Source organism: Rhamphochromis longiceps, linkage group LG22 (genome assembly GCF_057381845.1).
Source record: "Rhamphochromis longiceps isolate RC_006_pf linkage group LG22, R_longiceps_female_GT1.1, whole genome shotgun sequence".
Classification (NCBI taxonomy): domain Eukaryota; kingdom Metazoa; phylum Chordata; class Actinopteri; order Cichliformes; family Cichlidae; genus Rhamphochromis; species Rhamphochromis longiceps.
Genome location: NC_140577.1, coordinates 28,001,717 through 28,020,737, shown reverse-complemented (window position 1 = coordinate 28,020,737; position 19,021 = coordinate 28,001,717). Strand labels below are relative to the sequence as shown.

General features: G+C 41.8%; 1 protein-coding gene across 3 annotated transcripts in view; it reads right to left on the bottom strand.

Annotated features, from left to right (window-relative positions):
• The window catches only part of trappc9 (trafficking protein particle complex subunit 9), a 241,521-nt gene that overhangs the window by 102,682 nt on the left and 119,818 nt on the right, over positions 1-19,021 (bottom strand). For all 3 annotated transcript variants that reach the window (XM_085395522.1, XM_085395524.1, XM_085395523.1), the window contains one exon: positions 8,489-8,631. In XM_085395522.1, the coding sequence (XP_085251648.1) occupies positions 8,489-8,631 (143 nt within the window). The remainder of the gene's footprint in view (positions 1-8,488; positions 8,632-19,021) is intronic.

Below are 19,021 nucleotides of genomic sequence, written 5' to 3'. Positions count from 1 at the left end.
AGTTGTGATATCTGCCAGCAGTGGAGGCTGATCTCCATATTCTCAGTGAGGCCTCAGTCATACAAGAGAATGTGAGAGGTTTTTCACTCGGGTGCCTCGTGACCTGACGCTAAATAATGTTTCGTGTTCTTTTACACATCGTACGTGGCAGCTGTTACACTCAGAATTCAGATTTATGCAGAGGAACAGTTTGTAGTAAAATCTGCTAAAATCCTGCGCTCCACACACACTCAGTCCCCAACAATTTCTAACAGAAGACTTATTAACACATATTTATCCATCTTCAGTATCGTCTCATTTGCTATCACATTGTTTTAAGAGAGCAACACATGCGTAAAACCTGAACTATTCTATTTTTTTTAAGTACATTACTTGTTCCCTTATTTTTGAGCCACAAATTTATGCTGTTTATGCTGGTCATTAATGAAGTGAACAAGCTGCATCTGTTTATAATTTCTAAATGATGAATTTTCCCCACTTAGATGGGGCCCATTCTCAGCCTGATGTGTGGTTTCTGTGCACGCCACCGCTGGCAAGTCTGCCCCTGGTTCATACCACAACAGAATTGAGATTTATCACAGGCAATTGTGGTATTATCACAAACAGACTGCATGTAAGGGCCAACTTGATCCAGTTAAACTAAAATTGATAGACTGACTCCATCCTACTGCAGTTTTATCCCTGTCTTACAGCTAGCTTGACGCACCAAAGCCAGTTTGAAGTTTTCAAAGGCACATTGTCACAATTACTTTGCTCATGCATGTTTCCAACGACCGTTTTCACTGATGTGACGTAGCCTGAACTATGCATGATTAACAGAATGCACGTCCATAAAATTTTCCTCCTCAACAGCAAAGCATTTTTCCAGGTCAACACAGTGCTAAGTGAATAGGATTTTAACAGGTTCCTGTAAAGTATGGATCACTGAGCATTTCACACATCCTGCCTATTCATCACATTCTTTAAGAGATCTGTCAACTCACTCTGAAGAGGCCCAAAAGAACAAAACGCTACTGAATTGTGTCATAAACATTATGAGTAAAAGGTCAAATAAGATGTGATCGGTAGAATAGAGAAAACTCAAACTGGCATTTAACTTAGACTATAAAAAATATAAACTGCAGGCATGGTGGTGGGTATGTTGGGAGGCTTACTGAGAATATGGAGATTGGTTATCTGACAACCAGATAACCAATTGAAAAAGGGTTTACAATGTCAATAAAAGCGTATTTTATATCAGTAAAAAGTAAATATTATATATAGACACTGCTCCCAGAAATTAAAAAACAAAAAAACAAAACAAAAACACACACAGAAAAGACATCAGGTCTCAGCAGAGGGGGGAAAAAGTCATGCTGGAAACACAGATATGGACTGTGTCAGGAAAGAAACTAAAATGATCGACCTACAGAATTCCCAGACACCCAAAGTGAAAAAATGATGCAGCAGGCTAGTCCATGAGAAGTCCAGCAACTCTAAATGGTACTCAGTAGTTTGTATGACCCCCACGTGCCTGACAATGTCAGGATAATCCTCAGATAGTGTCCTTTTGGAATTCTTTCCAGATCTATTCTATTGGATTTAGGTCAGGCAACCGTGGTTCCAGTCAGTTCTTCCAGGAACTACCTGCATACTCTTACCACATGAGGCCTGGTGGTCCTTGGTTCCACCAGGAGGAACTAAGGACCCACTGCACCACCGGAGGATCTTACAATGGGTCCAAGGACTTCATCCCGATTCCCAATAACACGTGGGGCGCTGTTGCCCAGCCTGTTGAGATCTGTGTATCCCTCTATTGATATGATCCTGGCAGTGCTCATCCTGTTCCTGCTTGCACGAAGGAGCAGATACCGGTCTGTGGGGTCCAGGTATCGCCTCATGCTACCAGTAGTGACACTGACCGCAGAAAAACACAAAACTAGCGAAGAAAAGATGGGGGTGGGGGGGGACATCAGGGGCCTTTACGTGGGTTGTCTCATTGTTCCCCCACTAGTGCACCTGCTGTTAATTTCATTAACGCCAAAGCACCTGAAACAGATTAACAATCGCTCGGCTACCGAACGAGAAACAAAAGGAGATGGAAATCATGTCGTGTTATTTTAGGCACAGAACCATTGCAGTGGGGCCGGCCATGGGGGGTTGAGGTGTATGGGGAGAGGAGAATCAGGACAAAGTATAAAGTTGAGTGAATGTAATTTATGTTTGGAAAATCCCCAAACGCTTATTGAACCTGGTCGTTTTTTCATTAAAGACTGATTTGAAAAAAAAAAAAAAAAGACGGGTGGGTGATCGTCTTGGGAGGGTCCAGCTTTCATTTTCTTAAGGGAGCTCCTGCCAGGAGAAGGTTTTGATAACCACTAATTTAGGGTGATTAAGTTTTACGCTTTCACATCGTAGACAGATGATGTTGTCAAGCACAGCATGTACTCGTTCATTTGGCTTACTTCAAGGTATTTGATCTTGATATGATTTAGTAAAATATTCCATTTTTCAGCCAGAGCTGACAAGAAACAAGCCTGACTAGACTACACTCAGCAACCCTCAGTTTTAAACAAATTGTGAAATTTCTCACATTAGGCTTCTTATGAGCAAAGAGAAAGGTTAAATCAGTTTGTTGGCGGCCAGATTTTGTCCCCTAATCTTATTTTGAAGAAGAAGGAGACAAAAAAAGCTTCTCCCTAATTCATAAAAGGTCACTAAAGCGTATGGCTATGCATAAGGAGATATGACCTTTTGCACATTTGCCTAATGTGCAAGCCACTATTTTATTTTGACATAAACTTATTTAATTTTACTTTTCACTTTATTCACATTGTGTTCCTTACTTGATATAAGCATATTTAAAATGCTGTGCATTTGTTCTGCATTTGTTCTCATTTGCATTGAGAACAGCATAACTCAGAAAAAGAGACACAGAGACAGACGAGTTAAAGTTCTTGAACAAGAGTAGAGTGGTAAATGAGATGCAGAGGTCACAGCAGAATGTAACTCGTTAGCGTAATCTGCTGGTCTGCTGTTATAACACTAATATTACTGTACATATCAGGTGGTGACATGCTGGTGAAAGTGTGAGCAGTGAAAAAGGCAAGCAGGGAGTCAAAGGAGGACAGTAAAAGGTGAACAGCAGACGGTGGCAGCTATCTTATTAGCCGTGATGGAAACATTACCCAACACTGATGAGGGAGCCAGTTAGCTAGCTAGGTGACAAAACATGCCTCACTGGACAGTAACAGTGAAGGACAGAGACAGGAGAAAGAATCACAACTGCATGGAGTAATGAGCAGATTTATCTTTGTAAAGCTGTATTTATTCTTCTTTGTCTGCACCTGTGGATCATTGCGAGTCATCTCTAGGACACATTCATGAGTTGATGTCACTAGCAATCCAGCAACACACAATTCTGGATTAACCATACTCAAAGCCACCCACTTGTTGGGAGCAGGTGAGATGATTCTTTTACAAAATGTCATGCATTTATTAGAAAACAACACTTAGATAACAGACAGTCATGCAGAGAGATGCAGCAGTGGTGCACTAGTTGAATTCTACAACCACAAAATCAAAAGCTTTACCATACAGCAATTTACCAGCTAAACAAAAGTCTTGTTTTATTCTGAATTTAACAGTGATGCCAGGAAGGAACTATATACTATACCTGACAAATACGAAGCGCTACCTTTAGTTGAATTAATTAATTACACAGCCATATGAAGGTGACTACTTGGGCATTAATAACACAAATCTAACTAGTTTTAGCTTTTTTTCCCCCATACTGGTTCTGAAATACAATTTTCATATTTACTATATCAGCATTGGTACAAACTGTGGTCATGTGAACTATGTGATGGTTCCCTTTTAAGTCTGCTTCACATGTAACTTGATACAGAACATGGCCTGAGTTAACTGTTTTATTAGTTCAAAAGAGAAATAATAAGCAACACTGCACTGTTTTATCTGTTGATATTGTTTACATCCACTAATCATTAAATACCAGTGTTTCCCCAATAGTGAATTCATTGGAGGGCAGAAAGAAGAAAAAACAGGAAAAAAAGAAAAAGTAAAAAAAAAAAAAAAAGTAAAGTAAGTAAAAAAGATGATGATGAAAAGGAATAGACTGGATGAGGAGAACGGTGGAGACTAAACACTGATGTAAGCGGCTGCTCTACTACTACACAAATAAGGAGGATTTCTCCTGGTTTTCTTTCTCTTTTTAAGAGACATAAAGAGGAACCGATAAGTAGAGAGACAGGAAGGGGAGGAGAGGGAGAAAAACAGAAAAACAGATCGTAAGGATAAGCTGCTGTATTATTGAGCAGTTTCGTACCACCACTTCCAAATTCTCTCAACTTCTCTTTTTTTAAAAATTCAATAGTGCTTATCAGAACAAGTAACGCTGACTCTTCAACAGGAGAAATTCAAACAAAATGAATGTGTGTGGACTCTGCATGGGTAAGCAGACAATGGGTTTTTGAATAAATGTTATTACACTGTGAGCCCCATGTGTCTGAAATATTTATTGTAAACTATCTCAATCCCTCATCTGTGAGCCTTGTAGAGGTAGTCTTAGAAGGTCCAGACGTGCTTTTATTTACTCTGTGAGTGTTAAATGGTAACAGTGATGCATCAGTGGATGGTCAAAGGTCGTTTCAAACACAGGTGCCCCCTATGTTTGGTGCTGCATGTTATTAACACAGTAAGAAAGGAAAGTTGGCGGCACCGACTTCTATCTAACACCTAGTTTGCTGAGCTGTGAAAAAGAGCACTTATCCTGATGTTTTTGTTTTTATATTAATTACATATTTCAGATCATCATCGAAACGTTTTAATAGAAGACAAAGCTAACCCGACTAAATACAAAATGCGCTTTTTAAACGATCATTTCGTTTATTAAAGGAAAAAAGTTATCCAAACCTATCTGGCCCTGTCTGAAAAAGTAATTGCCTCCTAAAACCTAATAACTGGTTGTGCCACCCTTGGCGGCAAGAACTGCAATCAAGCATTTGAAATTACCGGCAATGACTCTTTCATATCGCTGTGGAGGAAGCATCTCAATTAGATTTACTGTAAGTCGGGACTTTGACTAGGCCACTCCAAAACCTTCATTCTGCTTTTTTGCCATTCAGAGGGTGACTTGATCGTGTGTTTCCGATCGTCGTCTGCTGCATAATCCAAGTTTGTTTATTTATAAGGACAATTCAAGTTAATCGACATTCACACCTAAATACATCATGTAAATATGTCAGATTTAGCCACATAGACAAACTTTCATCTATAGTATGCGAATAAGTAAAATACAGAAAAACGTAGGAATTAAACTTATATCCATATACCAATACGAGCCCGAGTTTCAGGACATGAACTAATAGCTGGATATTCTCCTGCAGGATTTTCTGGTAGCAGAATTCATGGTACCCTCAATTGTGGTCCAGGTCCTGAAGCAACAAAGCAGCCCCAGACCACACTACCTCCCCCATGTTTGACTGTTGCATGATGTTCTCTTTATGAAATCCTGTGTTAGTTTTTACACATGATGTAACCTTCCAAAAAGTTCAAGTTTGCTTAAGCAGTCCACAAAATCTTTTCTCAACAGTTTTAGGGATCATCATGATGTTTTTAGGCAAATCCCAAAATGTTGATTTTCTTCCTCATCCTCTCGAGTCTCAAGAAGTCACTGGGATGAGTGACGAAATGTTTCTGTTCAGATGAATGGAATCAACTTTTTGGGATTTCCTCTTACTACTCTTTGTATTCTTTCTGGTCAGTAACAGATTTTACTTTTAACTCTCCAATGGATGCCACGCTTACCACCGTTTCAAATCCAAATCCTTGGAAATGGCTTTTTAACCCTTTCCAAACTGATATATGTCAATACTTTCTTTCTCACTTGTTCTTGAGTTTCTTTAACTTTTGCACGATGTGTTGCTTTTAATGATCTTTGGATGACTTCACTTGGTCAGATAGGTTCTATTTAAGTGATTTGATTTAACAGGTCTGGCAGTAATTAGGCCTGCAGGTGCGGCTGGTCTAATTCTATTAACCATATTTCTTTGAGTAAAGTTAACAACAGTTACTCAATGAAAGAGCATCATTCTGCTGAGCAGGCATGCAGGGCAATGAGGAAGTGATGTAGTAACAAAATTCATAGAGCGTTAGCACAGGGTTTGTGCACATTTCTCTTTGAAAATAGCACTGCAATTGAGAGCAACGACAGGCAGCTGAAGGAGAATCATTATGTTTCTGATATAATTTGACGTTTGACGACAGTGTAGGTCCTGTAGGTTGAGGATGATCATTCTCTAAAAAGAAAATCTGATGGCTGAAGAGACGATCTTATTACAAGTAATTCCACCATAAAAATCAGAAATACCCAAAACTCGGCTTTAAACATTCAGAATGAGAAAGAGCTAAAGGTAAAGACAGAGGCCGAGTTTTGGGACACACTCATTCTGAACATCTCCCCTCTCATTCCAATAAATGAACACTTTTAAAAGCAACTATCCTAACCACATCGAATAATTTCAATGTTCTGATCACTCAATGAGTAAGAAAAATCTGACAAAGTGTTTAATGCTAGTTTTTGGTACTAGCCAAGTTTTCAAGGTATTGTGCTAAAGACGTTTTATGAATATCTTTATTATATATTTAAAAATCCCAATCCTAAATTTACCTTAAGCAACTCAGATATAAAATACAGCACGCTCTGCACGAGACTCTCCATGCAAACATGGAAAGGGGCCAAATATTCACACATTATGTCAACAGTACAGTCTGTCTGTGGGTGAGGAGACTTCTTGCACGTTAATATGCACTGCGGTTTTTGAGCACCTTGCTTTTGGGTTGGTGAGGGCCAAGGACTGAAGATATAAACCCCACTGAGTCAGTAAATGTGGAATTGAGCCATAATAAATTTTCTCCATAAGAAGAAAGAAAAAGGTTAGTTCACTTTAGAGGAGTTTTTAAGACTCAGTCTACTGAAACATTTCTAAACCTTTCAATTTCAGCACATTTCAAATATTTTCAGATCTAGTTGATAACCAATAGATACTGTATAATAGAGCTGTGAGGCTGAGAGAGCTAAGGGTGCTATAGAGATAAGGGAGAGGGGGCTGTGATGACAGGGTGATGGTATAACAGTCGGTGCAGCACATCTATCAGCACAGTGCCAAGATTGATGGTTTAAACTGCAGATATTATTACTGCTAATGATTCACCTCAAGTGGCCATTACTCTGCTATGATCCGTCTCCCTTGCTTGGAGTTTTTTCACGACAGTTGGGGGAACTAAAATAGTAAAGTGAAGCGAGACAGACCAGGGAATAAAAGTGGGTGAGGATGGGTGAGGATATGTGAGGCCATGAATATCCATTCAGTGTGCCTGCTCCTATCTGACCCATCTGTGAAAATATCATCTCTATGTCCTCGGGTTTGGTTAACAATAGTGTCATAGCAGGGCTGCTGCTGCAGTGGTTAAAGAGAATGTCAGTATCTGCTCCCCAAATCAAGAGAGAAAACTGTGTATGACGCAAAATGAAGCTTTAAAAATGAGATTTATCAACAGTTGCTGTGACAAGGGAAGCTCTGTGATAGGTTATTATTCATTGCTTGTCTGCGACTGCAGTCGCTAATGTTGAGTTAGTATTGTTATTTTATCTGTTTGAATGATGAGGTTACACGAATAGCCCGGTAAGATATAAAAGCTGCATGGAAGTTGAAAGTCACAAGATCAAAAATTGAGGAAGAACCATTGAACTCAGACTTAACTTCTTCCCACGCACAACGGACGCTAATGTTTTTGTCACTTTTTATGGAATCAAACTCAAAGTAAGGTCAGTACTTCCACGTTTTAAACGCTGCACGCTCATACTCTCTCCTGCACTCGATATATGATCCACTGTTGATCTGCAGACAGCTGTTGTCACGAATGTCGCACTCGCTTACGTCACTGTCATGAGACATTCTCGCAAAAAAAAAAAAAAAAAAAAAAAAAAAAGATTACAGTTTTAGTAACGCAGTGTTCCTACGGGAAAGTAACGGTAATCTAATTACCGTTTTTGCAATAGTAATCCCTTACTTTACTTGTTACTTGAAAAAAGTAATTGGATTACAGTAACGCTACTGCCCATCTCTGTTAATAGGCCAGCAAAAGATTTAGAAATTATGATTATTTACGATACTATTTATGACCATTCATTCATTCTGTAATTTATTATTCATACCTTTTTGTGCACTTCATATCCACTTTAAAGTTTACCGCGTTGTGTTTTGTTGCGCTTTTGAGGCGATGTGGGACAGTTTGTACTACGTATGTCAGTACAATAAAAATAAATGGTTATCTTCTCATTATTATCCTGTTGTTCACCAAACTAGCCCACCAGTCTCTGCAGACCCCACATTCACTCTTTAGATAAACTTCTTTATGTAAAAATTTTGATTTTTACAGTAAAATAAACATAAAAAACAGAAAGGCTATACAATTTTTTAATAGTTACCTGGTAGCAGGGAGGGTGCTGACTCGGGTGAAAAACACTGAAGGTTCCACATCAACATGGACACCCAAAGACAGCTCCCTGTAGTAGCCTTCAACTTTGCCTGCTCCCCCCGAGTACTTGAAGTTCAGCACCGCCTCCAAAGTCTGCAAAAGAACAGACGAGGGGAAAAAATGTAGATCAAAACAAACTAAAACAAGCAGGCACAGGTGTTGCAAAGTTACTCCAAAACAGATGATTCATGAACAACATGTCACATCCTAAAACTGAGAGGAGAAGGTGTTGAGTGTGGGTGAAAAAGCGTGGATTTTCTGGCTGTGTGCCACTATAATGGGGGGAGGGTGGTGGAGATTGGACACACAGAATTACTCAAAGGTACTCTGTGCTGGGGAGAGAGGAAGGGCCACAGGATAAGCAGCCAAGTGGGCGAAGCGTGGGGAAATTAAAAGTGGCAGTTTATGGTGAGCGAGCACTAGCTGACTCAGGCAATGGGGCTGAAACAGGGTAAAAGGATCATCCAAGGTCCTGCTTTTTTTTCTTATGCAGCATATATCATCTCTCTGAAAATTGCTGATGGAGGAACTGGCTGCGCCTTTCTAGAGAAAAAAAAAAATCACTGATTCCTTGATTATTTTCGCTCTTTGTCCACTTTTGTGGAGGCTGAGAGCCAAAATGGAATGATTTGGAGCCTGCTGGCTAGACGGCTGACCTATTACAACCTTAATGAACAAAGCAGAGCCCACTGAGCAATGAGAGATAACAACATTAGAGAGAATTATTATTATTGTACATTCGACAGCTTAATTCCAAACTTACACTTATCTGGTACGGTTCTGGCTTTATTTCACGTTCTGGTATATTTTCATGTTCTACAAACCTACACTCTTCCTTATACATTATAATGCCCTCCATGGCGCCATGGATTCCCATGAAAGCTATTCATCTTCCCCTTAGGATGAAACCATTAGCATGCTTAAAAGAGTATCCTTTCTCTTTTGGGTGCAGATGTGCAGCTCAGTCTTGTCCTGTTATGTTGCCTGTGACAGAAGCTCTCAGCCACCGATGATGCCGTCTTGAGATGCCTTTCCTTGCGACTGAACCCAAAATGACAACTTGACCCTTGTAACCTTAATGACTCACATGATGGCAGGGTGGGGAGCAGTGTTTCACAAAGGACTTACACCTTGGCTTATGTGACCCTTAAAGACTGACATTATTATTATTATTATTATTATTATTATTATTATTATCATTATTATTATTATTATAGGGTAGATCAGTTGCTCTCAGGACCACCACCAAGGGGAGAACCCCACTGTGGATTAAACATTAAACATATGGGACTCCATCAGTTTTTAGGAAGGAATAAGGAAGAGTGTACTAAGGTGTGCCTTAGTATTAAGCTTTGTAACCTTACATGTTCAACAGAACATTAACAATGTTAAACACCCCCAAATTATCCAGATTCACAGAAGTTAGTAAACCTAAATATCATGAAGCTGATACGAGTTGATTTTCATCCAGCTTAACCAGACATTTCAAAATGAGTAGATATTTCTAAGCGAATTCATCTATTTTGTCTTATTTAATTGTAACATAATCTTTCCCACACTGCAACAGTGTAATCTACATTACATTACTACAACCAGATGATTTCATTGACCAACATGAAGGTCAATGAAACAAGACCTAAGCAACTCAACAAACAAACATACGTTTCAGCTTTGCTAATGCTAATGCTTTCCAGACATGCTCACTTAGGACTCGACACTAACTAAAACTGACAAACAGGTGCTGGTTGGTCTTTTATTCACCTTCCTCTTGCATTTAAAAAAAAATCATATTTAGTACAGTCTGACTGCATGTGTAACGCCACAATCAGCCAGAGAGAGCTCTAATGACGCTGTCTTATGCTTTACATACACACATGCTGAAGCAGACGTAAAAATTGACATGATTACAGTAATAAGTGGTGTTTGCTTAATCTGCCAAGTCGTTCAGGTTAATTAAAAATGAGTTAAATTACCTGAAAAAGTAAGAAAATGTTAAATGGAGTGGTGGATAATATAAGGGGGCAAATTGCAATGATGTGTTGTTCATTAGTGAACTCATTCAAATGGAATCACAGCTACTGCATTAAGATATGTGCATCAACTTTGAGATGTTTGATCTTAAAGCAAATGCACAACTTTGTTATTTTTAAGCAGCAGTCACCTGACTCCTATTTTCAAAACTGTCTGTCACAGCTGTGCAAAAACAGCAACGCGTCTCAAAACAAATTGGTGTCTCTCAAAAAAGTCCATAAACACCTGGAAACTGAGGACACCAGCTTGCTGGAGTGGAGAGTAAAGTCGTCCCATTCTGACTGTTCCAACAGTTCTGGCTGATCTTTCACATACTTTTTGTTTCTTGACGCTTTAAACGTGTTCAACTGGTGAAAGGTCTGGACTGTAGGCAGGCCAGCTTACTACCTACTCTTCTACTAAAAAGTCATGCTGTTGTGCTAGATGCAGTATACAGTTCAGTATTGTCTTGCTGAAATATAAGAGGGCTGGAATGCTCGAAGAACTGTGTACCAATGGTGTCTTTCCAGATGTGTAAACTATATATCCATAGGCAATATATATACATATCCCCATACATGCAGACTTTTGTTTGTTTTATTCGATGTGCTTCCCATGACAGAATTGTGGCCATTTTTAATGCAGCACTGCCCAATGGCCTGAAGATCACATATATCCAACATTGGTTTCCAGCCTTATTCATTGCCCACAGAGATTTCCCTAGATTTTGCTAAGATTTACAGACATTACATTTATGTAGAGGAACATTACACTGAAATTGGTCACAATTTGCAAACAGGTTTTTTACAGATTAATTAATTTTCATCCAGCTGTAATTCTGAGAAACTCAGGTGTAAAAAGAGGATCTTAGACATGTTACTGACCGGCTCCCAGTTGACCTAATGAGCTACAAAATGTTTCTCCAGCTGTTTTTTTTTTAGTACCACTTACTTTTCCAACCTTTTGTTACTCACACCTAATTCAAAATGAGCTCATATTTTATTAAAGCAGTAATATTTTCTATTTTAAACATTTGATACGTTTTCTGTTGTGAATAAAATGTGGGTTGATGATTGCATTTTATTTCTATTTACATCTTACATAGTGCCCAAAGTCTTTCAGAATTGGGTTAGTGTGAATAGTTTAAAACAAACAATACATTTGGTTAACGTATCTCATAAAAATGAATCAGTTCTCTTACATATTTTAAAATAATTGAATTAACTCTACAAATAGAGAACTTGCAAACTATATTTAGATTGAGTAAAGGCTTTAATATTTGATATTTGATTGCTTTTATCCAGACCTTAGTTATCGTGTCTGAAAGATGCGTCTCAGAGTCTCAGTCTCTGCAAAATAAAACACTATCAAAGGACGTAATTCTCAAAGACAAGCACACAATGAGATATGTGAAAAATAAAAAGGCATCTCGGATTACCATCGGAATAATAGTACAGTAATGTGTAAAAACGGCTCCACACTAAACCCAAAGATCTTAACTCTAAGAAGAGCTGAAGAATATAAAAGACCTTGAAGATCGTTTTTGCTGATTATTCGCTTCAAACCTTGGTGAGAGTGCAAGGAACCAAATGACATAGAAATGATTCAGGATAACAGCTGGCAGTTAATATTATTGCTATCTAGCTTGTGCTAAGCCATTTATAATTGCTCACTCTGCACCTGTGACTTGGTGGTAAAAAATCCACACAGGTCAGTGGACACAGGACAATGCTTACCTCTGCACAACCTACTAACTACTGTTCAACAGCTTAATATAAAAAGGGACCAAAAATGGTGAATCTTACCAAAATAAACTTACATATCCAGACAGAGAAGAAAACAGGGTGTTTTCTTTGCACCAACATCTTTGCAAACCTTATGCCAGCAATGACACGAAAAGACCGTTTACATTTTTAGAAACCAATTTGCAACCATTCCTACACATTTTTATGCCTGTATTGATGTTTTTCTACATGCTTGATAATAACATCACAATTAAGCTGGTTTAAATTAATATAAATGTACTACAGAAAACCACCATTGCCTTGTGTCTTCATTGGCCTTTTTTAAAATCTTTTTAAAAACACTTACTCACTGCAGACAGGACACGGATGGCAGATTGGCTTTTACCTTGAATGCCATCACGCCACATTGCTGTGTTGTGTCACAACAAAACCCCATAAGACCATCCTCTGTGTTCATCAACACAAAATACAGCATCTGTTCGACAATGGATGTGCACACGCACTCCTACACATAATGGATTAACAAAAAAGGAGAAGACAAGACAAATAACTGAAGGCTTTTTGAATGCACTGGAATGGAGATAAAGACCCTGACGCATCGTGCTGAGAAGATTATGGCATGGCCACACGTCTCCTGACAGGAATACTAAGAAGCAGCATCACAGTGACAGGTAGGCAGAAATGGGGACTCTCAAAAATGCACAAACTTACGAGGTTTATTGACTGCTGTTTGTTGGCACAAAGGCAATGCTTTGGTGTTTCTTAGAGGACTTCAACATTTTGGAAAATTCACTTATAGGCTGTCTTACTCAGGTAATCAATATCAATTTAAGCAGTGTGGATTCAATACCAACGCAGTTCCTTGACAGCATAGTCAAGCACACAATGCAATTACCACTGAAGGCACACGTATAGTCAATGAAATAAAAATAACATCAATTTTTGAAGTCTCTAATGCTTTGAAGAACAATCAACAGTCAAAAATGCAAAGAATTCTGTGACTAATGTGTTGTTTGTTTCACTTTTTCTTCTGTTTGAGCAGAAAATGCATTGCTTGACACAACTTTTGCGATGACTCAGCAGTCCATCTGCATCTGAAGGACAAAGGTCACTCTTTCGAGGATGCCAATTTTCACATTTTGGACAGAGAGGACAGATGGTTTGAAAGAGGAGTTAAAGAGGACATCTATGTCCACTGTGAACGACCATCTTCGAACAGAGGTGGTGGTTTACGTCACAAACTGTCTGCCATCTATAATCCAGTTTACAGATCCCTTCCCAGACGCCTTAACGCCCACTCACATCCTCGGCCATTTGACATCAGTAAATCACATGACAGGGTGGGGGCTAGGTTTCACAATGGGTTCACCCGAAACCCTGTCTGATTGTGACTAGAGATGGACCGATCCGATATTACGTATCGGTATCGGTCCGATACTGACCTAAATTACTGGATCGGATAAAATAAAATAAAATAAAAAATGTAATCCGATCCATTAAATATCACGAAAGCACCTCACAAAACTTGCAACACACCGTAACTCGCCTCAGAACGTTAGCACGTCGGAGCAGTATGCATCACGTGATAGAGCGGCTGTGGCATGCGGGACCTGTGGTGGTCTGGATAGCATGTGGAGCTTCGCTAGCAACCCGGCATTTCATCTCCGACAAAGTTATCCCCGAGAGAAGTAAAGCAAGTGTGTAAGTCCATCTCTGAATGTTTGTAAAGCATTCCTGCGTTAAGCTTACCAAACGATATATGGAGCGACTGCCTCTTCTGGCTGCTACTTCAATCATGAAACTGCTTAATGATCAGCTGATCGGCTTTTCTGTCGCGAGTCCGTCTCTCTGGTTTGTTTTTGGCCCACTTTGCACCAGACAGAGGAAACCAGCGGCTGAACAACAGCAGCACGTTTAAGCTTGATAAGCTGTTGTTAGAATTTATTTATTATTACTTTCTACTCGAGGATCTTTTTCTACGTAGCTGACGCTGGTAACTGTGCAGGGGCGGATCTAGCAAAGTTTAGCCAGGGGGGCCGATAGGGCATTAACAGGGAAAAGGGGGCACAAAGACATACTTTTCTTTCTTATTCTCATTTAAAATGTCTAGCTTTTAATAAATAATTATCCGAATCTTACACCCAAAGTTTTAATTTGATGTAAAATGAATAGAAGTCAATTACTGTATATAGTGACTATTAAGTCTAATATATATACCCTAGTAAGCTATAGTACTTTTTCCTTTGGGAAGGTACCATCTGTGCAGTCTGCAATTTTGTTGAAGAAAGATGTTGAATCTATTTAATATTTCTTGAAAAATAATTGATTTCTGTGCTTTTTTTTTTCCACACTGCATCAAATTAAGGTTGATTACGTCGATTAAGCATCATGAGGTGGAGCGTGAGGGGTGGTTCCCTATTTTTTATTTATTTATTTTTGTTGTTGCTGGGAGTTGGAACCCTATTAGTTAGGTTGCTTAATATTTACGCTAAGTACTCTTTAAAATACCAGAATAGGGAGGATGGTGTAGGTTTAAGTTTATTAGATTGATCAGTATTGCTGAACTATGAAATTTTTTTTTTTTTTTTTTGCATACAGGTATAACAGAATAGCTTTAGTGTAGTTGTTGTTTTAAACTTGAGTATGAACTTATACAAAATGCAGCAAGATATTTAAAAAACAGTTTTGTTGATTAAAAAACACTATATCGGATTCATATCGGTATCGGCAGATATCCAAATTTATGATATCGGTATCGGTATCGGACATAAAAAAAAGTGGTATCGTGCCATCTCTAATTGTGACCCACACCCATTTTCACACCTTGGCTTGTGTGATTAGGCAGAGAATCAACAGGGCGTCCATGACCCTCTTGGGGACACTTGCATAGGGCTTAAAATCCGGGGCTCTCCACCAATTGTTCTTAGAACTCAAGAAGCTTCTCGGATGAGAGGTGAAACGTCTTCAAGGAAACTTAATGAAGTCCAGACGCTTTTCTTTCCAAGCTCCTTAGACTACGAAGACCTGGATGACTGAGAACCTTCACAGACAACCTCTGCAATGGTTTCCCAGTTCAGTGTGTTGTGGAAGCAGATGGGAGCCATGAAACTCTCCCACATCCTTCCATGGTCAATCACCATGTCTCTGAATGATTTACAATCAGAATAGGGCTGGGCGATATATCGAGCTTTTTAAAAATATCGATATATTTTTATACGAGATATAAGATGTGACAATATCCTTTATATCAATATAGTCTATGTTATGCTATAATTATACTTGTGGAGCCGCAAGTTTGCCTCTCTTTCGTCCACTTTTGTCTCTACGCAACATTACTCGGCCTCGCCTCTCCTTCACTGAACACAACTCCCCCTCCTCCCCCATAGCTTCACCTGCAGGCAGCGACAAGATGGACACGGCAAGTCTCCGTTAACGAGTTACTGCGCATCGCCCCGTGCGTGGGGCTGGACGGCGTCAACGTGTTAACGAGCAATCCACGCTAACGAGCTAATCACGCTAACGCCATGCACAGCCTAAAATCCTTTCATTTTCTCAAAAGTTGACAGCGCGCCTTATGTATGAATTCTGGTTGTGCTTTTTTTTTTTTTTTTTTTTTCTAAATGACATCAGAAACAGCAGTATGCGACATTACGTGATGGCAGAGCTTCAGTTCATCCTTTGTCATTTTTTTTTTTTTTTTTTAATAAATAGGACAGGGGGAATGAATGAGAGAGAGAGGGGGAGAGAAAGAAAGAAAACCAAAGGGGAGAAGAGACGGTGAGAAGGGGGGGGAAGAGAGAGAAAAAAAAAAAAAAAAACAAAAAACTCCTGGGTCACCTGTATGGAGAAAAAAAACAAACAAACAAACAAACAAACAAAAACAAACAGAGGAGACAGCAAACAACAAAGAGCAACATAATAATAGAGAAAACAAAGCACCATCACAATAAACTAGTTAGTCATAGATATCAGTATTTACTAAGTAATAAACGATATTGTGCAGCACGCAAGATAGACAGCGCACAGTGTGCTTTGAGGCAGCAGCCAAGAAAGCTTTAGTCCGCGTCTGTGAATACCCATGTGTGCATACCTGTGTGGATCAGCATGCTTGCATTCCAAAGGTTTCTCCATGCAATGATCTGCTAGGGAGTGTGGGGGGGCCACAGCCCCGTCCTCCAGGGTGTGAAGCGGGTATGGAGGAGATCAAAACTCCAGACATCCAGAGGCCCCCAGAACACAAGAGACCATGGAAGACCAACAGAGGGGCAGCCGCGCCACTGTCCCAGTAAGAGCTGAGGAGAGTCCCAGATGAGGGCTCGCCCAGCAGCCGCGGAGCAGAAGTCAGGGGGAGTTGCAGTGACGCGCCCGTGAGCTCCGCCGGCCCCCAGCTGCGCCTGAGTGACCGAGCCCCAGGCCGAGAGGCCGGGGGCACCCCACCTCCAAAGGGGCCCGAGCGAGCCCCAGGCCCCAGGCCCCGACAAGCGGCCGCCAAGGAGTGAGCCGGTGTGCACCCGGACGCCCACCCCCAGACACAAAGAACCACCAACACACCGACACCCGAGGGAGTCCGCCACCGGCAGGGGAAGTGGTGGTGGGTGGAGATAGGCCTCCAAACCTTGGAGGGCCTGAGGTGTCCCCAGAGAGGTGGCGTCTGATACCCAACCTGACATATAGACACAGACATACAGGCACACACAGACACAAACATCCATTCCCACCCTCATGCTCTCATATGCACTCACTCCACACTCAACCAACGTGGAGACAGACATAAAGAGACGCTGTACACACAATCACACTCCCCAAGCGTACTCTACAAACCGGGTCTAGGTACCCTTGCCCCTGGAGGGGGGAATTGCACCCAGACCCAGGTGGTGTTACCCTTTTCCCTGCGGTGGGGAGAGGCAGACCACCCCGACTCCGCAGCAGCAGGGAGGCCCCACACCCCAGACCGCAGTCGGACGGCCAACTCCTCCTACTAGCCCTCCCGCTCCAGCAGGCCGCAGAGAATGGGGGTGGGAGAAGACTCCAAACCTCCCTCCACCCGCTCATTGTAGTGTTGATGCATATGTGTTCTAAGGTGCAATTAAAACCCAGGAGGGCATGGAGCTACCTGCCAAGGAGCAGCAGGTAAGCGCATAGTCCCTCCTGCTAACCCTCAATGACTAAGTGTATTTAAAATTGAGAGGTGGGCAACGACGTCAGGGGTGAGGTATACACCCTGATGGTGATTTGGACTCCGTGATTGTGCCCACCCCCAAGATCCTATATGTATGTGTAATGAGAGTGTGAATAATGTGAATGTCTAAGTTGTGGGATAAAATTGAGGCAGAGGCAGCCAGAAGGGGACGGGGGGGGGGGGGGGGGGGGGGGGGGGTAGCCTCCTCTGCACCCTGGTGACATACCCCCACTCCAAGGCCCTGCATGTGTGGGTGGTTGTGGAGGAGCGGGAAGAGGGAGGCAGCTGGAGATGGGGAGGGAAGGAAGGGAGGGGCAGGTAACCCCTCCCTGGGGCCAGCTCCCCCGCTGACCCCAGTAGGCACTCCCACCCTCCGCGACCCGCCAGGGAAGGGGGGCCCAGGCCCATCAGACCGGGGCCCAGTGCAGTAGCGCCCCCCGGCTCCACAGAGCCCTGGACAGTCCACCCAACCCCACCACAGAGAAAACTGCACCCACCCCACCAACCACACATCTTCCAGACTACATAAGACGGTAAACGCCCAGGCTGAGATCTTCCTCCACCTCTCCTGTATCTCCCCCTCCTGCAGAGAGTTCCTGAGAGAAGAAAGCTCCTGCAAGATGTGACCATCCCCCCCACCAGTTGAAGAGCCCCCCAGGCGGCTCGATGCACCGGCGGCACCCTGCTCCAGGGCCGGGCCCCCATGCACCCACCCGCCCACAACCCCGGCAACACACCAACCAGGACCCGAGCCCCCGAGGCCCGGCCCGGGCCCCAGCCCAGAGACGGAGCGCCCCCAAAACCTCACGCCCATCCCGGACCCACCAAGGGGCAGCCAGGTTGCCAGGTCAGTAACCCACGTCCGTCAGCACAGACCCTCCCCTAGCCCCGCTGCACGCAGCCGCGAGGAAACAGTCACCTGAGAGCCAACAGAGCCCTCAACCGGACGTGACCGCTACCCCGGGTTGAGCCCCCCAAGGAAGATGCCTCCGGGGAACCCCCCGACGCCCTAAGCCTGTCCCTACCCCCTCACCAATCACAACAGTGAAGGCGGGACCAAACTATGACCCCCCACCCCCACTAGGTGATGGAGCTGATAAAAGGGGCCCAGAGCAATTGATCTAATGTGGTGGCAGAGGCTGTGTCAAGACTAATGTAATCTAATAGATAATTTCTATATTGGTTAGAATTAAGATTATTTTTATTTTTCCAGTTCATGAGGACTGTTTTCTTGGCTATGCATAGGGCAGTGAAGATCATATGGGCTATATTCTTTTCTGAAGTGACATTATCTAAGCTGCCCAACAAACACACTAAGGGGGAGGTTGGAATGTTACATTTCAGACATTTTGATAAGTCTTCACATATCTCGCGCCAAAACTTTTGCACTGGTGGACAGAACCAAAGAGCGTGGATGTAATTGTCTGGTGTATTGCCTTGACAGTGTGAGCAGTTGTTGGAAGATGTAAAGCCCATCTTGAACATCCGATGACCTGTATAGTGCACTCTATGAAGTATTTTGTATTGTATTAATTGCAGACTGGGATTT